Raw genomic sequence first — 17,327 nt, forward strand, 5'->3', positions numbered from 1 at the left:
CATCTCTAAAAATGCCGAAACCCTGACTTCTCTTTAGGTAGGCAAGTTTAGTCATAGGTATCAAACTTCAGATTTAATGTCTTAAAAGTTTAGTCATGCCAAGAGGCAAATTCCCAATTCTAAAAGAGCTGGCTGTGAAAATATTAGCTTTCAACTCAACTGTTTATGTAAGAAATATTTACATATAAATAAATCCAACAAACTGGGCAATTTGATTATATAAAGAGGTGCCACAGGCTCCTTCAAGCCAAGCTACTGAAGTCCAGAGTTAAACATGTCTACCTCCCACCTTAAAGTAACAACTCCTCTGTATTCACTGTTAACTGAGCAGACAACCCTTGAACAAAAGGGGTTGGGGTGCCCACCCTCCACACAGTAGAAAACACAAAAATAATTTTACAGTCGGCCCTCTGTATCTCTGGTTCTGCACCCACAGATTCAACCAACTAGTAGGTATTTACTGTATAAACCTGCATATAAGTGGACCCACACAGTTCAAACCCCTGTTGTTCAAAGGTCAACTGAATCTACAAGAAAAATGCAGCCTTGGACAGAAAGAAGCATATATCGGGGCCACGTTCTCTAAACTACAGCCATTTCCGTGGTGGTAAGGCCGCACACGCACAGAGTCATCAATGGGTCAGAACCACCTTCACTAAAAGAATCGTGACCACTGCTACAGAAAATGAAAGACTGGCAAAACTTCAAAGCAAATGCCTGCAAACGGCCTGGTATTGAAGCAATCCACCTCCATCCGCAGTGGTGCTTACACACCTTAAAATGCTGCACTATCAAATGCAAAATGTGAACCAGCTGAGGGACCGTGTGCCCCTCCTCCACAATGATCTTCCTGGTCCAGTGGGTCAGCATCTGGTGCCCGTCCTCCATCCTGGCCGGCACCGCCGGGGTCAGGATCGCCATCGCCTGTCTGACAATGGCTCGGGCTTCCATTGCATGGGCCTTGAGAAGGCTGTGAAAAACCTAAAACATGGAAGAAATTCTTACATAAGAATGAAAGCTTTAGAAAACAAAATAAACACACTCGCTTAGAACCAAGACATGATAGTTCTGTACAATAATTTTTAAAAAAGTCCTTTGGGCTCTCTCATTAGATGTAGTTACTTCCTCTCTTGTTAAGTTTTGATCAATGAATATGCTCTTGCTGATATTTTTTGAGCACCTACTACGTGCTCGTGCTGGACTACGGTGGAGCATACAGAGATGATTAAGACCAGCTCCTCCAAAATAATGAGCGGGAATTAACTGAGGGACACAAATCTTTTCACACCGGCTCTGTAAGGAAAACGGAGTGAAGGGGACCACCCTCAGAAGCAGTCCTGCAATAGTTCAAGTGAGAGGTGAAGGCCTGAGGAAAGGGAGATCACGGGAACACAGACCAGCTGACTGGCACCGAGGTGGAGGGGATAGGAAGGGTGCTGGGTGCAGCAGGCCCTGCCCAAGCCTGCTCGCTGGGGAGAATGACAAGGCCTCACAGATGGCCCCCGGGTCCTGGCCCAGAGGAGTTCACAAGAGGGAGTGGTCAGAGGAGACAATCGAGAATGACTCAGAGGATGGGACAAGACCCACCACCTACCAGGCGCATCATGGGACACACGGCTGAGTGCTCAAGTGTACTAGTATGTTTAATTCTTACACAGAGACAAGAACTCGGCCGGGGTTGTGAATTCATGAGTGAAAGAAACAAAACTCAAAACCAGGAGCTGCCTGACATCAGAGCCTAACCCACTGAGAGATACAGGGAAGATGTGCTTGAGATCAGCTCCGACAGGGGTTAGGAGATGACAGTTCACAAGTGCCCGCTGTCTTTAGCTAAGCAGTGAGCTGGGGCCCTGGAGCAAAACATTTTCATGTAACGGGTAGAGGAGTGTCAGGTGGATGAGGGAGACACCCTATGGTTTTGAAAGCAAGGCTGCAGGGAAGCAGCGGGCCGAGCAGGAACTGGGGAGGGAGGGGTGGGAATGGATCACCACAGGAGGTTTCACAGTGACAGAAAGATGGCATTTTTAAACGTACTGGGAAAGACGATCAATAGGGAAGGAGAGGCCGGGCCTGCATGAGGGAGCGACGTGTACACGTGCAGACACATGTCCACATCGGGAGGCCGGGAGGCAGCCGGCCAGGTACCTGCAGGACAATCTTTTTGTGTATGGCAAACTTGGCGATGATGTGGGCCAGGAGCAAGTGTCCGCTGTACTTGCAGGCGGGGTCCACGCAGGCCTTGGACAGCAGGCAGGGCCACGCGAAGGTCATGAGGCGGCGCAGCTTGCTGTTGCGGTTCTTGTTGTTGTCGTGGATGTGGTGCGGGGCGTGCTCCACCAGCAGCGTGGCGTACTGCAGCAGGTAGATCCGCAGCGAGTCCAGCATGTCCGCCTGCTTCTCGGGGTCCAGGACCTGCCGAGGACCAGCAGAGAGGACGCGTGTCTGCCTGGCCTGTGCTACTTCCAAGGTCACACGGCACATTTAAACCTTACAAAATGCACGTCCCGGTCTCTCTCTTTATATAGAATATTCGGCTTTACAACGATGAACTGATCATGTCACATCTATTTTCCTTCATTGTATACAGTTAGAAACCCACTAAATGTATTTAAATGTTGAAAAAAGGGGTAGGTTTAGAAGTCAGAATGCAGTGGGCAAAGGGGCTCAAGGTAGAAAAGGAAGACTTCTCTGTGTGTTTCATGGCTGCAAGAAAAAAGGTACACTCTGAGGAGTGTCTACATGTCTCTCCTGGATCAGGCATTCTGACTGCACCATTCAAGTACCCTGACCACCTTCTGCCTATCAACAGACCCACGGTACTGACGTCTCCCATCACGACTGTGTTTTCATCAGGGTCGCTCCAGCCTCTAAGTCCTCTCTTCCCTGGATTTGCTGCTTCACGGCGACCCCTGCCTTCCTCAGGGGCTCCAGCCTCCCCAGCGCCATTTATCCTCATTGACACTCAAAATCCCACCTCCTCACTTGTGCAGTTGACCCAGAGGACACAGTCCAGAGAAGGCAGCACAAGGGAAGGGGCCACATCTGGGCCACCATCTCCCCAGAGCTGCCCAGAATAAGGCAAACATCAATATGCGGACCAAAAATAACTCCATGCGCTCAGCTCTCATTCCCTCGGGAGGGTGGGTGTGGGGTCAAAGCTGCAAGAAGGAGTCTTGTTTTAGGGGACAAAGGCCCCATACGGACCAGCAACCTGCCCAGGTGAACAGCAGGTCAGGGCAGTAGGAAACGACAGTCCTTCCCGAGAGCGGTGATGCTGCAGGCGGGGAACGCCAACGGCTCACGGCCCTGCACCACACCTCCCCGCACAGGACAGCCGAGGCACGTAAGAAACACTTCGTTCCAGAAACCTCTCTCATGCAAACCAGAAACACTGCTGTAAAAATGCTGGGACCCAAGCCAATTTCAGACATTGCCACTGCCACACGACGCTTCATTACCTTGGCAGCAAAGCGGCACAGAGGCAACTGGATCCAGCCTAACACTGTCACTGGGTGAAAACTCGACTGACCAGCAATAAAGGTTTTTACAAAACACCTGTGGCCTCTGAATTTTCACTGAGATATTGTTTCTCACTGCATCTATTACTGTGGAGAAGTACATTCCAAAGTGAGGCTGCCTTAATAAATTCACTAGTTAAGAATTAAAATGCTCTGCTGTAAATTAATACAACCAAGAAAAAAAAAAGCCCTAGGGAAATAAGCCTATTTTAATGAACCCATCTCTCTCCCTCTCCCTCACACACACACACAAACACACACCGGGATCCCAAGTCACTTTTCACGCCAGTGCACGGTTAGTGACGTCACCTTGGTTATAAACACACTGGTGATACTTTCCGGGTTGTCGCCCTCTGGGTTGGGAGGTCCTAAGAGCTGCTCTCCTTCCCCCTTCTCAAAGCTGTATAAGAAAGCAGGATTCAAGATATGCTGCAGAACCTACAAAAAAATTTAAGAATGAAGGAGAAGGAAAGCCAAGCCGTGCTCTCCCCCTAACTAGGCAGCAGGACAGGCTGCCTGGCCACGCCGCCCTCGGGGTTAGGACTCAATCAAGGGTGCAGCTCCTCATCTCGACTTTTATTCCCAGGGCAACTAGAAAGGGAAGTTAAAAACTTGAGAAAAAGAGACAGTGGCCTGGTTTAATTCTCTCGCCTCAAATAAGTTGTTCTATAAACCAGCGAACTAACAAACTACTGGCCATGCTGGATCTGCCTTATGTTTCTCGACAATGGCAGTTCCTCGTGAACAGCCCAGACCACTGTTTCGGCATCAGCAGAGACACTGCGGGACACAAGCAGTGCCCTTGGCTCCCTAGAAAATGAGCTTAAACGCCGTGGCTTCTGCGTAACAGTGGGACCCACCTTGGCTTTCAGTTCATCTCCAAAGTTGGGGTCACTGAAGTCCACAAAGCGAAAAAACAGGGCACGCTTCTGAGCGATGCTGTAATTTTTGGGAATCTCCTCCTCCATGTACTCTTTTAAGAACGTCATGTTGCAGAGGAAACGACCAGTGAAGGCCCGGAGCAGCTGGAACAGCAACTCTATGTCCCCATAGTTCCTCCTGAAGGGTCAAAATACGGAGGCGAGTTAAATGACAGCCAATTTCCTAACTACACATGACGTCTACTTGCCTTCTAAGCAGCTCGAAGTTCCAGCCCACTCCCGACCACCCATCTGACTGCATGTCTGGTGAGCCCAGCCACGTGATCCGGGAAGAAGCCCCGGTTAGCTCATGGGGTGACAGGAGCAGGTCCTGGCGCAGAGCACACGGGGCACCCACTTGCAGTAATTGAGCAGACAGTAGGCCAGCAGCTTGGGCTCCTTCCAGTTTGTGGCAGCCATGTTCTCCTTCCGGTGTCTTTCCTGGAAGGTGTCACTGACCCACACGCGTCTCAGCTGGCTCACCAGAGAGTGCTGATTGGCCAGCCACGAGTCGTCGTTTTTAACTATAATACTGATGATCTGTCGAAGAAGAGACTATGAGGACACTGACAGGATTGTCGCTGTGCCTCGACTACACGTCTCAGGCATCAGGAGTCTAAAGAAGGGGATGCGCTACCTTGATGGCCTGGAACTGCAGGTCCAGGCGCAGGGTGCTGGTGCTGGGCGAGCCGGGGCGCACAGCGGGCTGGGTGCCCCCGGGCAGCAGCAGCGTGATGAATCGGTTGGGGTTGGCCGCGAGCACATCTCGCAGGGGTCTGGCGTCTTTGTGTTTTAAAAAACTCTGAAAACAAAGCAAAACAGTTGTTTTAAGCTAATCAAAACCCACAAAAGGTTTAGACAATATAAACTCCAAGGTTCTTTCTAAATCTCTGTAGGCAGGCTAAAAAGAAAAAAAAACAAGAAAAAGAAAAGAAAAAGAAAACATCACTGTAAGCAGCCTTCAAAAAACATGCTTCTTAGACAGTCATCATCCCTCACGGGTTTCACAGGCCTAGCAGCTCACCCACTCGTCCCCACCACAGAAGTCCTACACAGAGGGACTCCTGGACTTGAGCTTCTCACATGCACAATGATGTTTCTAATACTCAAATATGCCAGAGAAAAACAAAGCCAGGACACTGGACAGTGAAATAGGAATTTCAGGCTGGAGAGAACTTGGGCAGGGACCCGACTCCAGCCCGAGCTCTGACCATGAACATCCGGCTCCACTGGGGGTCGTTGAGCGTTGCTTCCATCATGAACAGCTCCACCGTCTGCGAGGGGTGGCGAGTCAGGAACTTGATCAGAGGCTCTCTGAATGGACTGCCGGCCTGGAAAACACGTGGGGCAACCGCGTCTTCCGGGGGTGTGAGGCTCCTCTGCTCCACTGACCTCACACGGTAGGGACTGTGCACTTCTCCCCCGTGTAACTGGAGGGTGCTAACCACGAGCCAATGCTAATACCTAACCTCTTCACACTGTTAGATTAAGACCAAGTGAAAACATTATAACCAAGAGACGGAGGAAGAAGAACCGGTCCTGAGCTTAACCATTACCTCGATCAGCATAGCACGCTCTGTCTTCATCACAACCTCTAACAAAGGCTTGACCAGAGTCTGAGGGGCAGCTGGGATCAGATGAAAAAGGTTTATGATTGCCGAACAAATTTTCATTTCCTAGTGAAAAAAACCAGGAATTATAAAATAGGCCAATTAATCCTGCTAGCTAGAGATACTAACATGACTACAGACCCTACTGGGCTCTAGCTACACTGGCAAGGCTGGCCAACAGAAGCCAAGAGTTAACACGTAAAAGCCACAACTTACCGATCTCAGGTGACAGCTCTGGCCTAAGGAGACTACCTGCCCTTGGCCTTCAGAGTTTATCGCTCAACGGAGCGGGAAGGGAGCGGACTGTGTACGTCTGGGTGATTGTGCTGTTTGTTTTCACGCACACTGACAAGTGTTGGAAGTGACCTTTTGGGGCTGCCGAGTCAGGCCCCCCGAGGTGGGAGGTGATCACACCTGGGGGCCATGAGAGTGGCAGGATTCCCTCATGCTGCCATGAAAGCATGGGGTCGGCCCAATGTCCTAAGTTCTGAGGGCACAGACTCATTTTGTCCTCAAAACGTAGCACACAGAAAGTTCTCAAAAAATATTTAAAGTATTTACCCTGGATATTAATTATCAATGTAAATAAATAACAGACTGGTACTAAGAATTTGTCAACCAGGCCTAAAATAAAGCTGGCAAACTGCTTTACAGAATCATATGAAAATATGTGAAATGCCAAGAATTTTGCACTTGTAATGTGCTAACAGCTCAGCGGTCAATCACTCTTGAGTGTCACCCCAACTTTCCTTTCCCAGTTTCAGTTTCCAGTTTTGTGTCTGCCACTCGGGCCACAGGGAGAGAAGGCTCCCTGGGTACCACCCTGGGTGGCAGTAACAGGACAGCCATTACTCTAAGGGAACACAGTAAAACGGGGATGATGAACTCCAGTCATGCGGGACCACATCCCAGCAGCAATTGAGACACTGCTCAAAATGCCTCTTTAAGCCAAAAGGCAAAACAGTGAGATGGCTGGAAAGTGAGAAAAACCAGCTCAGTGTTGCCCCACGCCACCTCTGGAGTTCTCATCTACAGTGTTTCCAAGTTTTCAGACACAGTAAGTTCTATCCTGAAATTAGAATAACATTCTAATAATGGTACTTTCACATTAAGGGTTTTCATTTTCAAAGCACTGTCATGAAACCTCTTCTGGCCTGCACGCCACCACCGAAAGGCAGGAATGACAGAGATTACCATCCCCATTTTACGGAAGAAGGAAAACTCAGAGCTGGGCTGTCCAAAGTCACGGTGTCGTGACCACATCAGTGTGGTGGGCGTGAGCGACACCCCGGGGTCTGGGCGCGGGGAGGGCAGGGAGGCCTGCACTTTGAGGGAGCTGGCCAGTTAGCAGTGTGAAAGGAAGCAGGACTCCTCCCAGTTTCTCGCAGGGACAATGTATCCCTCGTGGCGTTTCCTCTCAAGAGGCTGTTAGATGCGTGAGCTCATACAAACATTATGAGAGCAAAATCCAACTGAATCTTAAATGTTGAGATATTGCAATTCTAGCAGATAGAAAACCAAAGAACTTAGAATCTTGCTTAAAAACATCCTAATAGAAAACATGCGTGGCCCCCGGACAGTTCACAGCAATGGTACTGGTACGACTCTGCCACAGACAGACAGTACGGCTCACTGCACTCAAAGGCACGACACACTCCGTCCAGCACAGAACCACAAGCCACAGCAGAACCAAGTACGACAACAGCCCCTCCTGCGCCTCCGCTGAGATTCTCACCTCTACCCCTTCCACGGCAGGCTGAACCAAAACAGAAATGACAGCATGAAAAAAGGCAACGAAAGGTAAAAAAAAAAAGAAAAGAAAAGAAAAAATAAACTGTTCTTCACATTGCAAGTCATAAACTGACTTTTAATAGGTTGTTCTCACCTCAAACTGACAGAATGGAGACAAGGAACATCTCCCGCACTCTGAAATGCTTTCCTGAGGATGGGGAGGAAAATCATCTTTTTTCTATTTATGTTATTTACACAGAACTTCCCACATACTCATACACAGTAAGGGTTACTGGGGTAAACAAGACAATAAAGACACAATTATCAGAAAGCACACATTAATTAACAACGCTCAACAGCAAAAAACACACCTTCCACCCTTCAGATGTCAAAACAGCCCCTCTGATGATGTCACATGGGGCACATTCTTCCCTGAATCAAATTTATAGTAACAGGAGTTTTGGAATTCTGGTCTAGGGGGAGAAACTGTAATACCCTGACATATGCAAATACATTTTAAAAACTTGTTTTGTTCAGAGTGAGTAATTCAATATTTTATGTGAAGTGCTAAGACATTTTAAAAAACCTTCTTTCCCAGCTAAAGTTGGAAGAGGGCTTAATCCCCATCAGTTCATCAGTTAGGCATGTTTGGGGCTCACACACCCAGAAGAACCCACAGGCCATGACACCAGCCACCAGACAGATACCTGGGTTATCCTTTGAGGGGAAGCTGTGCGTGTGTGCGTGTGCGTTGGCATAAAAGGTGGTCATGAGTTCTCCCCTGTAAGTTCAATGCCGAACAGGTAAACCTTCCCAAAGGTGGTAACAATGTAAAGCTCTGATCGTCGGGGGTATCGATGTTCTAGGGAGCTTTTATTTATTTTTATTCAACTTTTAACGTGTCCTCTGTTACGGTTTTCCAATTGGGCAATGTTATTTGGGGATCCAGCCAAATAAAAAGAAAACTACTTTTTAAGACCTGTTTCTAATCCTGTGGAGCATCTGTGAAAAATGATCAGAGCTTAAGAGCGGAAAGGTGGCTTGGCCCTGGGCTGAGGCCAAGAAGCCGTGGCCACACGGCCTTGGACCCCCAAACACCATGGCTCCCGAGTTCATACCTGCAGCCTCTCTCATGCAGCCAGACGTCCCCAGGCTGCTCAGGGCACACACTCACACACTGATCAACATGCTTCAGCAGGGGCCCAAGGACTTCCCAGTACCCGCGGCCCACCCCCATGCGACTGCACCCCCAGCCCAAATTAGTTGCTGTAAAATTTATGGGATCTTTTTGAACAAATGGAAGTCATTCATCTACCCTCCAGGTTTTTTAATGTTTATTCTAGAACAAGCTATCTGCTTCAGAGAATTAACAGCTAATTGTAAAAACAAATACAAAATTTACAGCAAAAATACCCAATGGATGAGAGATAGGGAGGAAAAGCAGAGGCACCTGCACCTACTCCCAAGAGCTTAGGCTGTTAAAATACACTCTGCTCTCCCCCATGAAGATTTCCTGATTTTTTCCCTAAGTAAGAGATCATGGATTGTTTAACGTTCCTAAAAAAAGTTTAAAATCCTGGTTTAGTTTGCTTAGTTGGCTGTTTAGAAGCAGGAGGAACAAGACTTATGTAAACAAAACACCTTGACACAGAATGGTTAAAACAAAGCATAATAAAGCCAAAACAAATAAATAAAATCCAAGTTGGGATGAAACAGAGCATCCAACAAGCAGGCAAAGGAGGACCGAGAGCCACGTTAGGTACGCCTCTGCAGAGCTCTAGGAATCCCCCATCGGGGTACTGCTGCACAGTTTCACTGGGCGTAACAGGAACTTATGGCAAACACAATCCCACTGAGAGGACAATCATCAACTTAAAAAATATTTTAAAAGAATATTAACGTGTACAAATAAGATTAGATTCAAAACAGCAAGAACCATTCATTTTGAAGAGACAAAGTCTTTAGTGACCAACACTGGATACTTAAGAAGATTTAACGAAAGTGGTTTTCCCTCAAAACCGTGAAAAAAAAAAAGTGTTTTGAAGAGCTGGCTGTTTGACTTCCGGCCAGCAACTGGGGCGGGGGATCCAGACCCAGAGCACACACACGCCCAGTTACGTGGTGCTTCACTACACTTTCCTCCACGCTTCATTAAGTCCCCAAACCTCTACTCGGCTTATGAGGCGATGATGACGGAAAGCAATGGAAAACAGCAGTGAGGGCTGCATCCCTGTGCGAACAGGAGCTGCCAAGAGTCTAGAAAGCACACTTCATTCACTTTAAAGAAAAACTAATAAAATTGAAATACTAACATTTCCAGCTTCCCGGAATTCTCATCAACAAAAACGTTATATTAAAGTGAACAATAGGAAGATTTTAAAGAAACATGAAAAGGAATATGTTCAACAATTAAGAAAAATCAAAGCAAAAAGTAATGTTAACAAAATATGTGTAACAATTTACATGGACTATGTCACATAAGACTAGATTTCTGACCGGTATTTAAACTAAAAGCCCCGCCCAACACAAGCGCTGGCAGCAGCAGGGCAGGCGGGCTGCCCTCCCAGAGACAAACAAGTCACTCACGTTTCCGTCGCTCCTCTGGCCCCCTTTGTGGGTGAGGACCACCACTTCCATCCACTTGCGCAGATGTTGCTGTTGAGAAAAGACATTCTTAAGACATTTTTTCTTGACAACAGGAGCACCTCAATTCCAAAATGCTGTCCTTAGGTGAAAACTCATATGTAATCATTCATTTCCACTCTATTTATTGTGAGGATGGTAGTGTTTCTATTAATTGAAATAGCCCTGCCATCAAACTAGTGATGAGAATAATCGGTATCTGTTTATGCTCTATAAACAGAAAAGCTGAATTTTCCCCGATACAGCAGAAAAGTCCTGAAACCTGGCCACTCCAATACAGGGACTTTTCCTAATGCTGCTTCGTCACAGCTATTCCGAGTGCTGCCCTGAGCTGGCACCACGCTCGGTGTCAGGGCAGAGAAGTGAACAAGCCGACATTGCCCCCGTCCTCGGGGCGCTCAGGCTCCAGCGGGGGAAGCAAGGGGACACAGATGCCTCCTGTGGGGAAGGACATCTATGCTAAGGATGGGGAAGAGTAACAGGATCTGGCTTTAGAGGAGGAGCGAGGAGGTCAGGGAGGGCCCTGCTGAGGCCGATGGGCCAGAAGCACCAGGGCAGAGTGCTCCAGGCAGAGAAAAGGAGGGACACCAGAAAGGTGGCCACTGCAGCTAAGGACTGGGGCGCCCAAGGGCACCCCGGGAGTTGGGCTGCTGAGATGAGCACGGCTCCTGCGGCACGGACAGGTGGCAATGCCCTTCTGTGCAGAATGGGGGCAGACGTCCTGTGAGAAGACCGCTGTGCAGCAGGCACACAGGAGAGACCCCTGAGCCCAGAGTAGCTTGGGCCTGAGCCGGGCACGGGGCAGCCAGGCTCCTGTCCAGGGTATCCAGCAAAACCTGGTGACAAGCACTCGGAGCCTAAGCTAAAACCACAACAGGGGCACCCAAATAACAGAACTATCTTCATCATCCTCCACTGTCTGAGCCTGCCCTTCAAAATGCTGCCCTGCGGGAAGTTAACAAGCTACTTTAAAAAGGACTCCATGGTCAAACAGGCTGAGGGACAGATGGTTTAAACACATCCAGACACCTTTCTCTGAGACTTCAGTGTCTACAGACCCTGTAAAACTTCAAGACAGGAACAGTTAGTTAATGAACTGTCTTTCACAGAAACCCTACATCTTGCAGGGCCAGTGTTCCAAGGAACACACTATGAGGAACTAAGACAATACACATTTCTTGAAAGAGACTAAATACATTAAGCTAACCATGTTTTGCCAGTAAAATTCCTCAAAAGATACCACCAGAATGGATATTCACAAAACCTCTATCTTAAGGGAATAGCTTTTATACCAAAGATACGAAAGTAACAAATTTATAGGTGCAGGTAACAGCCAGCTGCTTTCAGAGTCCCCAGAAGGAAAACAGGAATGCTAACTGGTCTATAAAACTCACTTTTAGCTCAGTAAGGAGATATCCTAAACAACTAGCCACATGAGAGACTTCAAGATCCAATGTCAAGCAGTTGAACTTGTTAAGAAAAAACAATGCTCAGGGTTGCTTTTATGCACACCCACCCTACACAGTAAGGTGTCCTATCTCTTAAAATTATGCTGAAGACTTGGGCTGTTCATCCAAAAGCATATCATATGAGGGAAAGCAAAGGCTCAGTGACTGAGCACAGTTCTGAAGAATGAGTCAGAAAGGACAAACCTGGCAGAGCCAGCGGCAGGCACGGGGGGGTATGCCGGGAAGACCACCGCCACAGATGCAAAAGTACTATTGGACGTTGATGGGTCCCAGCAGGACTCAGATGAGAAGGCCGAATACAGGGCAGCTTCAGTCATTCCCTACCCAAGTCCAGCAACACCCTCTGCTTTCAGAGGAGTGAAACCACTCACAACGTGGCTATAATGCCAGAGGAGGGGGAGGAAAAAAAAAATACCCTGAACAAATCAGAAACACAAAACACAGGTACTTTATTTTAGGGAAAAAGACTCTTGGCCTTAGCCAGAAACTATAGACTGAGGCAGTTCTGCTCACACTGTCCAAAAAAATTTGGACAACACTGGGAATGAATTTCCAGCTCACAGCAGATCTGAAGGGTTAGAGAGGAGTAGAGAAACACACACAAAAACAACCCCACAAAAAGACAGAGAAAGTTGCTTCAGGCAGGCATGCAAAGGCAGCAAGAAACGACAGCCAACAGAAGGAAAAAGACTAGGAGTAAAAGGAGATGCACAGGTGTCATGCAGGAAAGTACTGATAAGAGATAAGATACAGCATGCGTCTGATGTGCTCCGATTAGGAAGTGATGTAACTTCATTTACTTTAACCACGCTTATGCATCTGCGTATGCATGTAAACTGTTGGTATGTATGTGTATTACACACGGAAGCTTAAAGGGAAATAGCCCTTCAATTTGGAATATTCACTTATGTATATATATTGTTTCTCATCCACACTCCACTGTTAGAGCATCACTTAAAAAGATTTAGGACCAGTCATAATACTACTGGGTTCATCTTTTGGGTGTCTGTGGTACGAAGAAACCAGCGTGTGAGGCAAAAAGCTGCATAAAAAACGCATATTTGCAGAAACTGTAAGTTAGTAAATTACCAATGCTTATTTATAGAATATAAAATAAACAGCTGAAACCCTCCATCTATGTACACTTCAAGTTTAACACTGTCAAACTGATCTTTTATTGTTCCCTTATTCCCTTGGTAATTGTAAAAGAACAAAGGACTGCTGAAGCCCTTACAACTTTTTCACTGTAGCACTGTCTATAACAGCCAAAGACTGGGAAGAATCCAGACGCTCGTCAGTGAGGAACGGCTCAGTAAGTTACAGCAGGACCACACACTGAGGAATTATGTAGCCAGAAAACAGAATGAAGAAGCACTTCACAGGCTGATGTGAAGTGATGGGAGGGTAAGTGGAAGAAGTAAGAAGCAGGTGTCTCTGACACTTCCCTCTGCGGGAACTGAAAGAACAGACACACACCCCACTTGATGCAAGACGCCCCCAGAAGGAGCCCGGGAGTCTCAGCTCTGGACGTGCCCTGGCAGAGGGACTAGGGGGCCGGAGGACTTAACTCTGGCCATGTCCTGGGAGAGGACAGGGACGGAGGGGTTGGTAATTCTCACAACATCTCCTTTTACACCTTTTGAGTTTTAAACTGTGTAAATGTGTTACTCATTTTAAAACATAATTTAACTTTTCAGCTTCCTCACAGAATACGTCACACGCATCCGGCTCACCATCATCTGATCACAGAACTTGTCGTTGAAGGAGTTCGGGAAGAGCCTGGTCACCGAGGTCAGGCGGTGCACGACGTTCAGCGTCAAGCTCCGGTAGTCCCCCAGCATCATCAGCAGGGGCCGCATGTGCGTGTGGATCTGATCTACTTCTATGGTAGCGCCTTCTAAAAACTGTTCACAAGGGAAACAGATCACAGAAGACGCTTCATAACAGAACAGAACTCCTTTTTAACATTAGCAGCAAGTTTTTGCCTTCCTTGGGAAAACAGAATATCAACCATATAGTACAGAAGTTTATGATGAAACGAGGAAGACTAGTCACTACTGTTTAATTTTTAGAGGGCTCCGTCAATGAAACAGGTAGAGACGCTGTTACAATCCAGGGTACACTGACCACGGACAGACTTCCAGGCAGATGGACAAGGTAAACAGGAAGAACTCAAGGCGGGACTCACACCCACCCATCCCAGCTCACCTTTCTCATACAGGCTTCTCCGGCCTCCTGAAGCTCACTGTTGGTTGAATTAAGGGCTTTGAAGAGAGCAGCAATGATCTTCTCTCTGGACTGAGGGAGATAATTGCAGGCAGCAAGCGCATCTTTAGGGAGAGAAATCAATACATTTTCGTTATTAACCTGAAAGACACAGGAACATCTTCCCTGTCTAAAGTCTCTTACCAACCAACACACACGAGTCGCTGCACTTCTTTCCTAGGATCTGGCCTCAAGAAAGACAAAAGATGCGCTGTCTTCTACGTAGAGGCTCGTAATTTTTACCTACGAATGAACACTCTCACCCAAGGCAGCAATAGCCTGCCCGGAAGCCACGATCAACCATACTGACCAGGTGGGATGAAGAGGGGCGCGAGGGGCAGCAGGGTGGAAGGGGGTCCTCATGACCCCCCTGCCCAGGGACGTCCTCACAGGTGAGCGCAGGGCTGACCTGTGAGCAGACGTAGGCGGAGTTAACACAGAAGGCGCGGTCTCAGCCTCTGGGAAGAAGGGAACGCAGCCCGGCGTCTCTCCACTGCCTGCGTCTAATTGGGGGTCTCCTCCCAACTTGGGGGGTTAAAAGCTTTGAAAATGCAAATATTCTTAGGCAAGAGGACACGCCTCAGGCCTGTATGTCAAATGTTGGTTCTGGAATAACATTCCAGCAAGAGCACTGCCCATGTGGGCTGACAGGAAGGCACGAGGCCCCCGAGGAGAGGAGCCCCACCGGGAGCTGCGGGACATCCCTCCCTCACCCCGGCTCGCTGCGTCTGCACACCCCAGCCCCTTCTCCAGCTCGAGGACTGTGGTCTGCCCCTCAGCTCCTCCACCTCTCATCCAAGGATTCTGACAATATTTTATTAAGTGTATAAAAACCAACAAGAGACAAAGTCAACCGAACAACTTGCACTGGGTTTTTATTTACCAAACAAGGGGAAATGACTGTTTCTAAGTAAGAGGGTGAGCACTGATCTAGTATATTCTCCTAAATAATGTACAATTCCTGTGCTGAACAACGATAACTGACATTCTTAATGAAAACTGAGAGGCAGCAGGATTCTCAAATGCTTCTGAATCATTAAGAAGTCTAAAAAGATCTAAACACTGAGTCAGATGAAAATGGAAAGATGTGAATGGTATGACAACTCTCTTAGAGCAGAATACTGGAGATGCACATACTTCAGAGACATACACAGTTCTTGAAAAAGAGCCACAGGGTAAAGAGGATTACTATAGGGCAACATCTAGTTTATTAGATAGTAAAAAATAATTTAAATCTCAGCAATCTATATAATCCATTGACGTACCATTATGTAGTTTGATAAAAACAAAATTTTATTTCGCTTTAAAAAGACCATAAAAAGTCAAAAAAGTTATAGACAACAAAAAAAGGCCACTGTCTCCCTTCACTTTTTTCCCCCTTAACGGAGGTACTGGGGATTGAACCCAGGACCTCGTGTATGCTAAGTATGCGCTCTACCACTGAGCTGTAACCCCCACCTGCCTCCTTCGCTTCTGTACCCAGTAACTTGTCCCAGATTTATATGAACTTACTTAACGCTGCAATTCGTAAAGGTACAAGAGACGGAAGGCTTTTATAACAGGGCAGCTTTGTCAAAGCTGAATCTTCAGCCTCGCACAAATTCAAGAGCTGTGAAAGACAGAACAACTTAATTTAGCCTGCTCTTACTGTGAAGACAGAATCATCTTGCAAATAACAGAACACAACAATCTGCCATCCACATGACGCAATTAACAACTGACAAACTATACTCAAATCCTAAAGCATTTAAGTATCAAAGTGTGACTGAGCTTCCTTATTCTAAAGCAAAACTCAGTCAAGCTCATTAGTGAAATAAATTCTTTGATATTTTCTCACCCGCTCTGATACCATGTTTTTATTTTAATGTTTTTGTTTAATGTTTTTATTTTAACAGACGATCACTTTATCTAAGTGCAAATTCCACGATGGCAGATACAACTCCTCCCTATTCAGAGCCGCTCCCCAAGGCCTTGGGCCAGTGCTCAAGAAACACATGTGCTGGAATTCAAGTGTCTGAGCAGCAACACTTTGTCTTTTTAAAGCGTAAGAAGGAAGGAAAGGCTCCAGAATAACGTCACTCAGACATTCCAGTGGGTCTCCTTCCAGACACTTAACCAGGCCGATACGCATTTTTTGTAATCTCATATCTAAAATATCATATATGGTATTCTATTACTACGTCCCCCTTCTACTGACATCCTGGAAAAACAGTATAGAATTTTACCCTTTTTTCCCTTAACGATTCCTACCTAGTGAAAGACTTAAAACCGCAGAAAAGGACATATAGGAAAAGCACTTCAGGCTGCCCACCCTGTCCCACGGCCCAGAGGAAACCATGTCACTGCATGCCCTTCAACAACACTCTCCTTGTGGAGAAACGTGTTTGTGTACACACGTGCTGCAGACAAGACGTCTACGTCTAGAGAGGGGGTGAATGTCGGGTCATTAAGCAGACAGCCAGACTTCCAAATGTGGCCACACACCAGAATCACTTGGGAAGTTTTTAGGCAGCAGAAGTCTTGGGTCCGACCCCAAATCTACTGACCCTAAATCTCAAGAGTTTCTATTTCCCCAAAAGATCCTCACATGTTCTACTGCAGCTGGTGCCCTGACAAACACTTTCAAAACCAGTTTAATTCCCCAAGATTTTATCACTCGACACAACCAGGTTCTGGTCTTAAATTCCACGTGGAGTTTTCCACACAGGTTAGACACGTCTGCCTGGACGGCACCCAAGGGCAGTGCCCCCGCCCAGGCCTCATGAGCAACGGCTCTCACACAAAGGATACAATGAGGTACGCGACGTTAAAGCCAGAACACGTCATCAGATGACCTTACGTTCAAGCAAAAACACATGACTTAAAAAAAAAATCAAGAGGTAAATTTTTCATAATTGGAAATTCAGACTTAGTGTGGATAAGGAAGAATCTGCTTCCTATGACGTCGGCCTCAGTTTACTCTGACAAGGCCTCCGGAAGTATGTTTCATGTCTTGTAAAAATTCCAAATTGGCACGGATCACCAGACCATTATTGATTCTGAGAATTAATGCTTGTAATTTGACTGTATCTATATTTAGTTTCTACTTATCACTGTCTAGTATCGCCCCACACTGTAATGTTTTTGTGACAAATACTTGTGAGGTGCCCCCTGCCACTGCCCGTCATCCTG

General features: G+C 47.0%; 1 protein-coding gene across 10 annotated transcripts in view; it reads right to left on the minus strand.

The window, feature by feature from the left end:
* Positions 1-17,327, minus strand: part of TRRAP (transformation/transcription domain associated protein) — a 97,024-nt gene that overhangs the window by 40,513 nt on the left and 39,184 nt on the right. For 5 of the 10 annotated variants that reach the window (XM_064478692.1, XM_064478688.1, XM_064478689.1 and 2 more), the window contains 14 exons: positions 15,669-15,765; positions 14,100-14,221; positions 13,625-13,795; positions 10,366-10,434; positions 7,934-7,987; positions 7,784-7,804; positions 5,995-6,114; positions 5,650-5,769; positions 5,076-5,240; positions 4,797-4,978; positions 4,379-4,577; positions 3,828-3,956; positions 2,146-2,412; positions 775-981 (listed from right to left, as the gene is read on the minus strand). In XM_064478692.1, coding sequence (XP_064334762.1) covers positions 775-981; positions 2,146-2,412; positions 3,828-3,956; positions 4,379-4,577; positions 4,797-4,978; positions 5,076-5,240; positions 5,650-5,769; positions 5,995-6,114; positions 7,784-7,804; positions 7,934-7,987; positions 10,366-10,434; positions 13,625-13,795; positions 14,100-14,221; positions 15,669-15,765 — 1,923 coding nt within the window. The remainder of the gene's footprint in view (positions 1-774; positions 982-2,145; positions 2,413-3,827; positions 3,957-4,378; positions 4,578-4,796; positions 4,979-5,075; positions 5,241-5,649; positions 5,770-5,994; positions 6,115-7,783; positions 7,805-7,933; positions 7,988-10,365; positions 10,435-13,624; positions 13,796-14,099; positions 14,222-15,668; positions 15,766-17,327) is intronic. The other 5 variants (XM_064478693.1, XM_064478694.1, XM_064478690.1 and 2 more) reach the window with 2 other exon arrangements.

This window comes from Camelus dromedarius, chromosome 24 (genome assembly GCF_036321535.1).
Source record: "Camelus dromedarius isolate mCamDro1 chromosome 24, mCamDro1.pat, whole genome shotgun sequence".
Taxonomy (NCBI): Eukaryota; Metazoa; Chordata; class Mammalia; order Artiodactyla; family Camelidae; genus Camelus; species Camelus dromedarius.